The following is a 12,196-nucleotide window of genomic DNA, read 5'->3' as shown; positions in this document are numbered from 1 at the left end:
TTTGCATTTCATAGCTTTCATGGGGCATATATTGAATTGACCTTGATACCAAGTCACCAAAACAAGTATTTTGTGACCTGTTTTTCATCACTAAATTCACTCTAACATTTCTCTTTGGAAAGGAATGTTAATTTTAAAAGCTTGAATTTGTGATTTTACAAAACAAAAATTAATCAAAGAATATGTACTCATAGTGCTTTTATGTTCCTTCCAGTTTTGGAAACAATGCTTTGCTTTTCAACTCCAGATGGCACTGTGGTGCTTAAGACTCCCAGTCAGGGGACAGTAGATGGATTGCAAAAGCATGCAAGCTCCTGAAAAACAATGGCTTTCTTGTTATAATTGTGAGAAATGAGCTACTAATAGTTTTCCAGTGCAGATGCCCTATTTTACTTTCAGTTCGGTGAAGACTGGGCGAACAAATGGCAGTTCAGATGCCCGAGATACAACTTGTGGAAGAAACGACTCGCTTGTCTGTACTTGCATGAGGTCACACGGGTAGTAGCCCTTGCCTCCACCAGCAAAACCTAATGCAACACACACTGTTGCAGAATGAAGGGAGGTCTGCTGTTGCACAGCTCTTCATATTCACAGTGACTAATTCTTTCTCTGTACAATTGGTAATTCTGCTCATGAAAGTGTATTTTCAAGGACGGCATGCAAACCACTGAAGTAATGAGGTTATCGGTAACTTTTCTAGGGAAACCCATAGACTTTACTGTTTGGAAGACATCCTTTGCCATTTCATGATATTACTTAGACTATTACAAAAATGTCTACCGTAAATAATATTCTTCCTTCATGTTCATCCTTTGAAAACTTAGGAGTAGGACATTCATATATTTGCTTAATTATACACTCATCTACACTGCATCTTTTCTTACATATTAATTCTTCTTGAGGATTCAATCCTCTTAGTTTTTATAGTCTTCTCAACTCTTAATTTTGTAGAAGTCTGGCTGACACCTACATTCTTTTAACCATTCCTAGCTTATACTCTAATTCTCCAATTTTGTGTAGAGTAGTTGCTAAACACTTGTTAACTGACCTATGGACGCAGTTAAAGTTCCCAGCTCCCACTGTGCAATCACTAGACTGTTGCTCAACCAAGTCCGAACAACATCATTGATTCTGTGCATTTCATCTGACAGAATTCTGCAGTTTGCTCCACAGGCCCACGAATTTACCATAGGCCACAATAACCCTTTTGATTCCAAGCAAAACTCAGGGTTTACATGGGTTCATTTGTAGGCTGTTATATTTTTAACCCAAGTAAATCCTTTACCAAAAGCTAAGGAAGCAACTGAAGATACATAAGAAGGGCAGGCTATCTGTCATTCATTTTCCAGCACAGATGACTATTTCATTGCACAGAGTTTATGAAGGAAGCGGAGCTCAAAAGACAAAAAGGAATAAAAGCCAGAGAGATGTGGCTGTTTTAAACAGGCAGGACCTCAAAATAGGCTAGGTTCTCTCAAGCTCCATACAGAATCCTTTTCCAAAGGCATCAAAAATGCACACACACCTGTCCACACACACACAGGGAGCATTCTCAAGTTCCCCCTAGATTTATGAAATATTTGCCGTGTAGGTTCTGCTAAATGACTAGTCATAAAACCACACAAGGCAGAATGTCCTACATTACTAGACAATAACGATGCCTCTGAGGACTGAAAACCTATGTAACACCTGCTTTCGTTCCACAGCTCTTAATTTTCTTCTCCATCCTCAAAGCTGCGTAAGGACAGTGGTGGCCTCTGATGGCATTACAGAGTACATAACTGATATGTTATTGGCAAATGTGACACAATAGATAAGCATTTCTTCCTCTGGAATGTGTTCATGTCCATTCTAGGTCTTCTGAATAAGACTCAGAAAATGTCTTGAAGTCAATTTTTTTTTAAATTCAAAATAAACTTTAATTTAAGAAAACTGTTCCCAAACAAAAATTTATGTACATTATATGTACAATTTTGCTGCTGACTAGGTAATATTTACAATACATGTGATGCAAAATCTTCCCCTTGCATTAGTCACACTTAAATGTCCTCCACTCAGCCTTTAGACTGAAACCAGAGCCAGAGCAGACAAGGGAGAAATTTCTGGGGGCGGAAAAAAAAAAAAAAAAATCTTTTCTGTATAACCATGATATATAAGATTAATTAAAAAACAAACAAACAAACAAACCAATCTAACCTAAGGAACAAACCAAAGCACTATTGTTACGTCATTAGAAAAACAAAATTGGCCGTAGAAAGAATGTACATTTCCTGAAGAGGAAAATTCTCACCACATTCAGAGTGGTGAGAAACTTTATCAGCTTAGTACAACCTATTGTACTAAGATGAACAGAGAGCTGGGTAAAAGCCAGATGACACCTACAATAACAAACAGGGTTTGGCTCAGCAGGCACCAGCATTTTCCTAGTACATATTCTTGTGTCATCCTCTCTGCTGCAGCACTTCGTTCCCCCTTAAACTCAAGGCAGAAGGTGAAGGAGCACGCCAATGAAAATGAAAGCATGCCAGACCAGCATCCCCAAAGCTTTTCTAAAAGATCTACTGCTCCCTTTGCACCCTCTCAAGCTGCAGCCTCTGTTGCAACACTGTGTGCTGGTATTGTGGGAGGAAGATGAGCACTACTCAAAGCACCTTTGGCAACATACTGTTTTTAAAAAAGCTTTTGGGGGTGGAGTATCTCCCCATATCTAATTATGTCAAGCAAAGTATGTTCTAGACACTGTGTTACCAAAGCTGCTGCTCAGCCAGTGAGCAACTGCACACCTACACTCAATTGTCTGGCTGCTGATTCACACTAGTAGCAAGGTGGATCCCTCATACACCTTCACAACTATGTGCTTGCTGGGACAGTTGCAGTGTTAAACTGTTTATGTACTTAAAAGAGACTGCAATTTGTGGGGTTTTTTTGCCTTCACTAGCCATACCATCACATGCTCAGAAAGACATCAAATGTTAACACAAACAGCACATGAGTGGTATCAGCCTCTGATCTATTAAAACAGAATCAGCAACCTTTTGCTTTTCTGACTGAAAAATTTACTGTGGCAGAGGCAGTTGCACCAACTATGTCTGATGTTTTCTGTGGACATTAATTAGATTTACTCTAAACCTGCTGGGAATTAACTTGATGATGTTACAAAACATTATTTGATGTATTTTGCAAAACACAAACAGGAGCCTGCACCTGAGGAAGACTGGAAGTAGTACCTGTAGATAGTACAGCCTTCCAGAACTGAAGCAAGAGAGTTAAACATTTGATGGAATGTCATGGAAACTGGTCTGCACAAAAGAAGTAGCTTCGTGTCCTAACTATTGTCTTGTGGAAACCGATTCTGCCAGTTCCTTTGTGGGCCAACTAGCCCTCTCTTTGCCTGCTGGGGAAAAAGGTGCAGAACTTTCTTCACTAATTTAGGCCTAAACATATCTTTTGATATTTTTTTTTTTTTAAAACAAGTACTACTCTATTGCTGAGCAGCCTCATACTTCACTTTTTGCTTCCACTAAACCTGCTGCCAAATGAGAGCTGGGTACACAGGATGTGGCTTAATATTAAAATGCAGAAGCAGCAGGATCCCAAACAACCACATATGCTGGGGAATCAGAGTCCTTTCACTCTCTTTTCAGCTTTCAGAACAAAGCAGCAGTGTTTGAGATCACATAAAATTTCAAGCCAGTTAAAACTGGTTAAAAATAGTTCCTAGAGATTACTCTAGAACTAGATATTTTATTATTTTAGATTGTTCCGTAAACATTCCAGAGAACACAACTTAGTTTTCCTACTGTAGTTTTACTCTGCAATAATTGCCTTTTCTCTAATAATCTGTTTGCAAATGTTCACTCCTCTCTCTGAAAATCTGTTTTTTGTGGAAATATCAATTTTGGCTTTTACATTTTTCCACTCTCTTCTTTCCTCTTAAGGGAACAATTCATCCTCCTCTTTCTGCCAAAATGCAGTGCTGAATATTTTTAGTGTACCTTTTTTGTTACAGCCATAGCTATGCAGCCAGATTTATAAAGCTATTTAGGATAGTGACACAATTGTATTTTTAATGGGAAAATAAACAAGCTAAGGCAGAGGTTTTATGGCCCACCACATTAAATAGCCAAACTTCTGAAGTTTCTCATTTTAACTCATCCTAAAACTGTCTCCACTCACCACTAATGCAAGTGTTTGTTATCTATCACCTTCTTTATCAACATGAAAATAGTGTCTTTGGAGCTTGCTAGCAGATACCATTCTTAGAAAATGGTCATCATGTTGTTGGTATTTCTTCAGACCTGGGCTGACATTTCAAATATCCCACCCCATTTTCTGGAACAAGCAGACCACACCATTTTCCAAAATTAATCCAAAGACAATAGCCAACCAAGGGAGCATTCGGTTCAAGTTCAATGTAACTGCAAAAGAAAACAGAACAAATTTATCACCATTTAAGAAGATTAGAGAAACCATATGAGAATTCAAGTTAATTTGCATGAGTAAGAAATCACAGAAATCTCTTAAAAGTCTGCATTCTAAAGCCATGCAAAAATTAACATAAAATTTTCATCTTCCGGACACACAGAATTCTACTTTATGTTTCAATGATTCACAAGGAGTTGCCTGAAATTCTAACTGATGGATCTGATAGATGTAATACAGTATATACACAAAGAGATGATGGTGAGATAAGAAGTGCTTTTTCTTTTTTTAATGAAGTGTTTGGTTTCATTTGCTTTCTATTAAAGTCTAAATAACACGTATCTGATACCGATTAACAAAACCAGCAATAGTAATGACTTCTGTAACATCTGCATTCTCTCACATACATTCTATACAAATAACATAGTAAGAAAAAAGCAAAAACATACCTCTAACGGCCTGAGAGTTTGATATCAAGACAAACACTTTTATAAACGCAAGGCACAAAGGCGTATAGTCATGTTCCCAAATAACAGCTGGAATTAGCAAAAGCTTTCCATAGCTGGACAATAGCAGTGCTTTGAGAAGTAAAATGAAGTCAGATTTTGTTTTCAACATCTCGGGTCTCATCCACCATAAGGCAATAAAAATGCCAAGCAAAAACGAAGTTAGTTCTAGGAGGAAATAAGAGTTGGAAAGAAAGAATGAAGTCCCAAGATCAAGTCCTTTTTTCAGTGAATTTTAGTGAAATTATGTGTCCCAAATGCAACTAAGCCACTGCCATTTAAAAGACATATGCAAACATGAACATGTCCTCCATCGCTTGTGTTCATTCCTGATATTCAAAATAATTCTATCACAGAATTCTGTGTGTAGGATTGTCATACTTGTAATTTCTAACATTGTACAGCCCAGAAAGCTTAGCATATGAACTTCCTTTAATTTTCCTTTGTAACAAAAAGAGCGAGGTTTTGTTTTTTTTTTTCAATTGTCTGTTGGCCCGTAAGACAAAATTAATACTTTTCCTTTTTGAAAAGGTCACCAGCAACGAACCTTTTCCATCCAGCAAGAGAAAGAACACTATAGCAAAAATCTCATTGAGCTATTACTTTTTTTGACACTGCATCCCTGCATAACACTGGTATTAATGCAGATGTCAAAGTAACTCTCAGACTAATTACTCCACCATGTTTACTGACCTGTTATGAAAGACTACTCAGAGCAACACTAGACAATAAATGACTGAAGTTAAACTCTGAACGTCTAAGGAAAATACTGGTTTTAGTCTGCAAGCTTGTTTTAAACTCCAGCAGCATAAAAAAAAAAAACACCGAGAAGTATTAACTGAGATAAAACAAAACCCCTCTCCTACCTTCAAATCTAGTCTTGCAGCACAGAAGTATTTACTCTCTACCAGTGATGACACTGCTCTGTATCTTTATGTATTCATGTAAAAAAAAAAACAAACCCCAAAAAACCTTTTCCCGTTTACTGTTTACTTTTGTAAGCATCATCCTTAATGTTGCATCACCTTAATGAATAATAAACCTTGGAGTCATCATGAAATATGGAATAAGGCTGAGCTCTACACTGGCCTTCAAAAATATGTAAATGGATTCAGATGAAGATTTCTGAACATTGCCACTTTTCCGTGTTTTGGTATGTAATGCTTATCATATCAGTCTGAACTGTAATCAGGGTTGAAATATGTATTTGCATTAAATGAAGGCAAATGAGAGAGTATGTGTATAATCGTTTAACCGTACTGGGTGGGACACGATATCCATTCTGTATTAATTTTTGCAATACAGGCTTAATGAAAGACTCATGAAATTATTCAATGCTTAAAGAGCAGTTGCATGAACTCATCATCAATCTTACCTAAAGAAGCTATACCAAACATTCTATAAAAATCCCATTCCTTGGCATATCTGATTAAGTCATCAGGATCTATATTTTGGCTTGAATCCTGTAGTTGTAACCACCTGAGATAAGCCTCACAGAGCAAACAAAATATGCAGAGCTTCCCATGAATCTGGTAAATGAAAGAATAATAAAAGCATATGTATTAAATCAGCATAAATTGAAGTATTAGTATTAAAATGGTATTTAAAATACATTTCTACATCTCCACACAAACAAGCTCTGTAGGTTTATTATTTTTGTTCAAACATACAAGCAAATTTCTTCTGTTGAGCCACTAGTTTAGCACAACATCCTTTTAGCATAAATTAACATGATAAAGTCAGTTAGAGAAGGTAGGAAATTACATGAACAGTTCCATACAGAGGAAAGCATATAACTGTAGTTTGTAAAGATTGCTCTATACTTTTTTTTTTAAATTGGGAAGGGTGTTTCAGATCGGAGTATAAAAACAAAATTGTGGCATAGCTAGCAGAACGATACTATAGTATAGAAACTTCTAGAACTATAGAAAATTTTAGTCTCAGGGCAACTACTCCCTTCAGTGAACTGGTTTAAATAGCCTTGTTTCTGTGTTCCCTGGGACAGTCTCCATCAGAAGAAACTGGTAGTGCCAAAAACATTTCTTAGTTCAGAAAAGGGTGAAGAACCAAAAATAAATGGAGCAATACAACTAAATAAAACTCGTAAGTATCCTCTAAAGTGACTGCAAAAATGATGTTGTGAGGGTCCACAGTTACCATGTTTCCATATTCCATGTTTCTCACAGAGTGTGAGCCAGTGTGTATGGGTGTGAATCCTGATTTTATAGAGATTTAAATAAACCAATGCAATTTCTGTGCGTGGATTCTACTTTTTCCATTAGAGACTAGTTATGCCAATTGCACATGCATGCATAGGCTAAGGCAGTTTAAAATTCAACTCAATTTATTTGAATAGACAAAATTTCCACAGATGGGATAGTCCTTCCAGAAGCCTCATGGAAAACATCATTACCAGTTTCTGGAAGCACTGAATTCATAAAAACCTTTAGTCAGATTTATGCTTGAAATACGAGGTGAGTGTATCTATCTACATTGCTTAACACTGGACTGGCCAAGAAGTATCACCATGAACACCGCATACACTTATGCTTGGATAATTTGCTCTAGATTAGATTCCCTCTCCTGGCAAATCAATCCTTAAAGTAAAAATATGCAATTCTGTCAGAAAAGCTACACCTCTATACTCCAGACAGGCCAGCACAACTCAGTTGACTACGTAACACTGCATCAACAACACTTCATGGGAAAGTCGCTATCTTTTGCTATAGTTTTGAAGACATAGTCAGGAGAAAACGCGTGAAAAATTAGTACAGTAGGTTTAATTGGCATACTATTGTTAATATGGTATGTTATGCTACTATAGCTCATTTCAAAAAGAACTGTTTCCAACAGAAATTTATGTTGGAAATGAACTTAAAATTAGACCTTTCTTCCAATTAGTCCAATTAGGACTCCCTCTAACATGTAGGATGGTATTGTGGTATCACTACTGAGGAGACAGTAACTTTCTTAGTAATATGTGGAGTTTGAGACTTCATGTGTTCTATCCACAATATTAGACCCTTAACCTGTTCGAGAACAAAACTGATTCAGCTTGATGGAACCTGTGGAAGAGCAGAAGAACAGTTCCTAAAATTTTACAGCTATTACAATCAACTTACCAAACCTAAACGTATCTTTAAACAACAACAAAAAAAAAGTCACAGGGTAGGGAAGTAGCAACTTACATTTATCTTTGTATTGAAAAGAATGTGCCTATATGCTTGTGCTTTACATAAAACAGCATTGATCAAGATGATAACAGGATCATACTCAATGTATTTGTCCACAGGTTTCTGGCAGGATTTCTGAAAGTCACAAAATGATAAGAATTAGGAAAAAAAAATGAAAGAGAAAGCAAGCATTTATTAAATGTTCCTCTATGCTTAGCACAATTGTATAAATCCAAAGTACCTATTCAATGCTTATTAGTCTTTCCTTAACGTAATCTTTATTTTCAATAGGTTTTTAGTTTATCCAGAAAAATTGCTTCCCTCCTTTGACGCTACAGTTGACACAAGGATTTCCCTTACAAAACATAAAGATACGTTATTGATTTTTATAGGCTTCAGATTAACAGAGATAATAAACTATGCAAGGATGTACTTGATTATCATTCTGTGTCCTACAGATGCAAAAAATGCAAATTGCCTTCCCAACACTGAAGAAATGCACCAGTATCTTGTTAAAGGTTATCTGATCATGGCCTATCTAACTGGATATTTTGGTATTTTTTTGGAAAGAGAATTAATTTATTTTATCAATTCCTTCTTTTAAAAGAGATGCTTTATCCTCCTAGCCTACCTTTCTCCCCCTTTCAAGAAAAAAGTAAATGTCTTTTTTTTCCTGTTTCTTGGTCTTGCATACTGGTAAGCGGTCCATATGTTTCAATTCATTTTCCATTATTGAACAGACACCAATATATAGAATATTAGAATACTGAGAATGTAGTTTTCACACACATTTCACACACAGATACAGCAGCCCAAGAGTCAGAAGTTGCTACTGAACGGTGGCAAGACACTAGACCTCTACTTCTCCAATACATCTGCTGGTTCCTGCTGTGCCTGCTAGAGAGGTTATTTCACTCAGACCACTGCCTGTCATCAACCCCCTTCAGATTTATTGACTTACCTGCATGGCTGGTCACTCCTTGACTTAAATGAGGGAGGCTAACAAAAGGCTATTATACTAGCTGTGAACAGGACAGTTAACTAAGTCTTACAGAAGGCTCATCGAGCAGACCTGAGGGGGAAGTAACTCCTAGCAGAAAGCTGAGGAGCAGCAGCAGCTGATCACAGCAACCCCTTCGCCTCAAACAAGTGCACTTGCAGAAGGGCGCTCGCCCGCAGGTCACCTTTCTCCTGCTGATGATCCTCCAGCTCAGCTACTTGTTTCCTCCAGCCTGTCCTCGGCTAATCCCACTCCCCGGGGCCTTCACGTTAGCTGCCATGCTGAGAGTACAAGGGTCACAGAAACGATCTCTATTTCCATCTTAATGAGTACAAGGCTATGCATTGCCAGAAGAGAAATCTAGGCACACAGCTTTCTGAAATGCTCTAACAGTCAAAAATGCAGCATTAGACAGGCACATCCCTACAGACAAACTCCTAGGAAAGAACAAAAAGTTTTTTTCAGTTTTATAGGGATTCCTTGTCTCCAAAGTTAACTTTGCCTTGCTATTTACCAGATTTATTATTGGAGAATTTCAGAAGCAAAATTTCACTATCAAACTGACTCAAAAATCCAATATCCATATAAAGAAAAACATCCAAACAAACGCCTAAGTTGAATAGAGTGTCTAAGGAATGTTCCTACCACTAATCAGTGCCTTTTGGTCCAGCTCAAGAGAAAAACCTAACAAACTCATTTGGATTAGAAAAGAAAATACTGTGTATGACAGTACACAGGTTAGAAATAATGAATTCAAAAATTGACTCAATTAACCAACAGTTTAATGGGTCTAAAATTAAAGTGAAAGAGATGGAAGAAAGGACATAATTAACAGAAGACCACAGCTACAGCATTTAATAAGAGTGAAAAAGAAATTGCAACTATAATTAAAGGCAGTGTCTTGCTTCATTTCCTTCTACAGGGAAATAATGAACAGATATTCTTATAGGTAGTAATTTACATATATCAAATCTCTGGGTTGATGTAGCACAGGGAAAGTCCATTTTTTTTTATAGGCTTATTCACACAAGCACTGGACAAGCACAAACAAAAGATTATTCTTGAACACAATGGATGTCATAAAGGTTAGCTTAAGGATATCCTACATAACCCGGGATTTATGCTCTCAAATTTTCCTACAACAGAGTATTTTTTGACCAGGGTCAAAAATCCAAGATGACTAAACAATGATCTTTTCAAGTGAATGGTCTCAACCAAACACCAATCAAAAAACCTGCAGTTAAGAGGTACTGAAAAATTTTCACTGATAGCTAACATGAATTTTAGACAACTAAAATGTATCAGACCAACCCTCAGGCAAAACCAATGATACAAAAATTCTACTGCAGATATCTAAGGAGACTGCTACAAATACATTACACAAATAATGGTGTTACCCTTCTGCCCCACATCTTCTCGCAGCCACAACCAGATCTTCAGCAGCTGTGAGAATGATGTTTAATTCAGTATTTCAGCATACCACCATCAAACATTTAAGAATCCCATTTCTCTTGTGTTACTTCAACAGCAAAAGAAAATCTGACATATCACAAAAACACATCCATCTTCAAGGACTTTTCACACACACACATTCATGTCTGCCTGTCTTTAAAGCTAGATGAGAGCCCTATTCTTAATATACTTTATTTCTATTTGAGTCTCAACTGGATGAGGGGAAAGCCCTTTGTGCTTATTCAGCCAGTGACCTAACTAGCACGAGTTCATTCAGGGACTGTGGGACCCACAAACCACCTTACTGCAAAAGACTTGCGTGTGCAATGCCATAGACTAATTGGACAAAATGAAGATGACATTTGTTGTACCATGAGAACATCACAGAATTAATAGACCCTCTAGGATGAAATTTTCTCCATACCTAGCTTTTTTGTTACTTTTTCCAGCTGTACAGCTAAAACATCTGCCACTAATCTCAAACACTTATGAAGGAAACTTATGACTAAAGCCCTGACTTCAGCAAAATCAATGCATGCAAGGGTTAGTGCAGTTTAAGTACACATAGGTTTAACTAGATAGCTTTAGTGATTAGTGATGGCCTGTATCAGAAATGGTGTGGCCAGCAGGAGCAGGGCAGTGATTGTGCCCCTGAACTCGGCACTGGTGAGATCACACCTCAAATCCTGTGTTCAGTTTTGGGCCCCTCACTACAAGAAGGATGTTGAGGTGCTGGAGCGTGTCCAGAGAAGGGCAACAAAACTGGTGAGGGGTCTGGAGAACAAATCTTATGAGGAGCAGCTGAGGAAATTGGGGTTGTTTAGTCTGGAGAAGAGGAGGCTGAGGGGAGATCTTATGACTCTCTACAACTACCTGAAAGGGGGTTGTGGTGAGGTGGGTGTTGGTCTCTTCTCCCAAATAACTAGCAACAGAATTAGAGGAAATGGCTTCAAGTTGCACCAGGGGAGGTTTAGATTAGATATTAGAAAAAATTTCTTTACTGAATGAGTGGTCAAGCATTGGAACAGGCTGCCCAGGGACGTGGTAGAGTCACCATCTCTGGAGGTATTCAAAAAACGTGTGGACATGGCACTTCAGGACATGGTTTAGGGGGCATGGTGGTGTTGGGCTGATGGTTCGACTTGATGATCTTAAAGGTCTTTTCCAACCTTAATGATTCTGTGAACTTTACAGACATCAAGAATCACTAACACTTTCAGAGAAGATCAGTATGAGTGGCTCAGGTGTGCAGAACTGCTCGCATGCCTACTAGTCAGGCAGCTGAGAGCGAACTGAGAGACTGCTGCTCACGTCTCATTCCCAATTGCTGTTCTGCACAGCTGTAGCCAATACCCTGTTCAGCATGACTGAAGGTGGCACATCTTTAACAAAACCAAGCTTTGTCAATCTTCTTTGGGCTTTCTCAAAGAAATGTCTCAGTTATCACCACCACTTCTAAAATGCTAAGAAGAAGTAAATGGATTTCTCTATGTTTTTAACCAGCTTTTAATTTCTTCCTTAAGTATGTAACTGACATCAGAAACAGGAAATAACTAGTATCTTACTTTGAAAAAAATAAACATTACCTTGCTTAAAAGACACTTTCATGTTATGCTGCAGAAGAGAAAGGTCAAGCTTGTCAC

General features: G+C 37.7%; 1 protein-coding gene across 1 annotated transcript; it reads right to left on the bottom strand.

The window, feature by feature from the left end:
* Positions 1-4,311: 4,311 nt before the first annotated feature.
* On the bottom strand, positions 4,312-9,068 carry ARV1 (ARV1 homolog (S. cerevisiae)). Its single transcript, XM_010293786.1, has 5 exons — positions 9,063-9,068; positions 8,117-8,236; positions 6,304-6,457; positions 4,872-5,096; positions 4,312-4,418 (listed from the first exon to the last, which is right to left on the bottom strand). The coding sequence occupies exons 1-5, from the start codon at positions 9,066-9,068 to the stop codon at positions 4,312-4,314; spliced, it is 612 nt and encodes a 203-aa protein (XP_010292088.1).
* Positions 9,069-12,196: the final 3,128 nt, after the last annotated feature.

This window comes from Phaethon lepturus, unplaced genomic scaffold, assembly GCF_000687285.1.
Source record: "Phaethon lepturus isolate BGI_N335 unplaced genomic scaffold, ASM68728v1 scaffold55398, whole genome shotgun sequence".
Taxonomy (NCBI): Eukaryota; Metazoa; Chordata; class Aves; order Phaethontiformes; family Phaethontidae; genus Phaethon; species Phaethon lepturus.
This window is presented reverse-complemented; position numbering and strand designations above follow the sequence as displayed.

Excerpts from the sequence above, each read along its gene's own strand:
- ARV1 (XM_010293786.1), bottom strand. Across the intron at positions 6,458-8,116 it reads TTTTCAATACAAAGATAAAT|ATTCATGGGAAGCTCTGCAT; the intron begins GTAAGTTGCTAC and ends TTCATTTACCAG. Across the intron at positions 5,097-6,303 it reads GTTTGGTATAGCTTCTTTAG|AACTAACTTCGTTTTTGCTT; the intron begins GTAAGATTGATG and ends ATTTCCTCCTAG.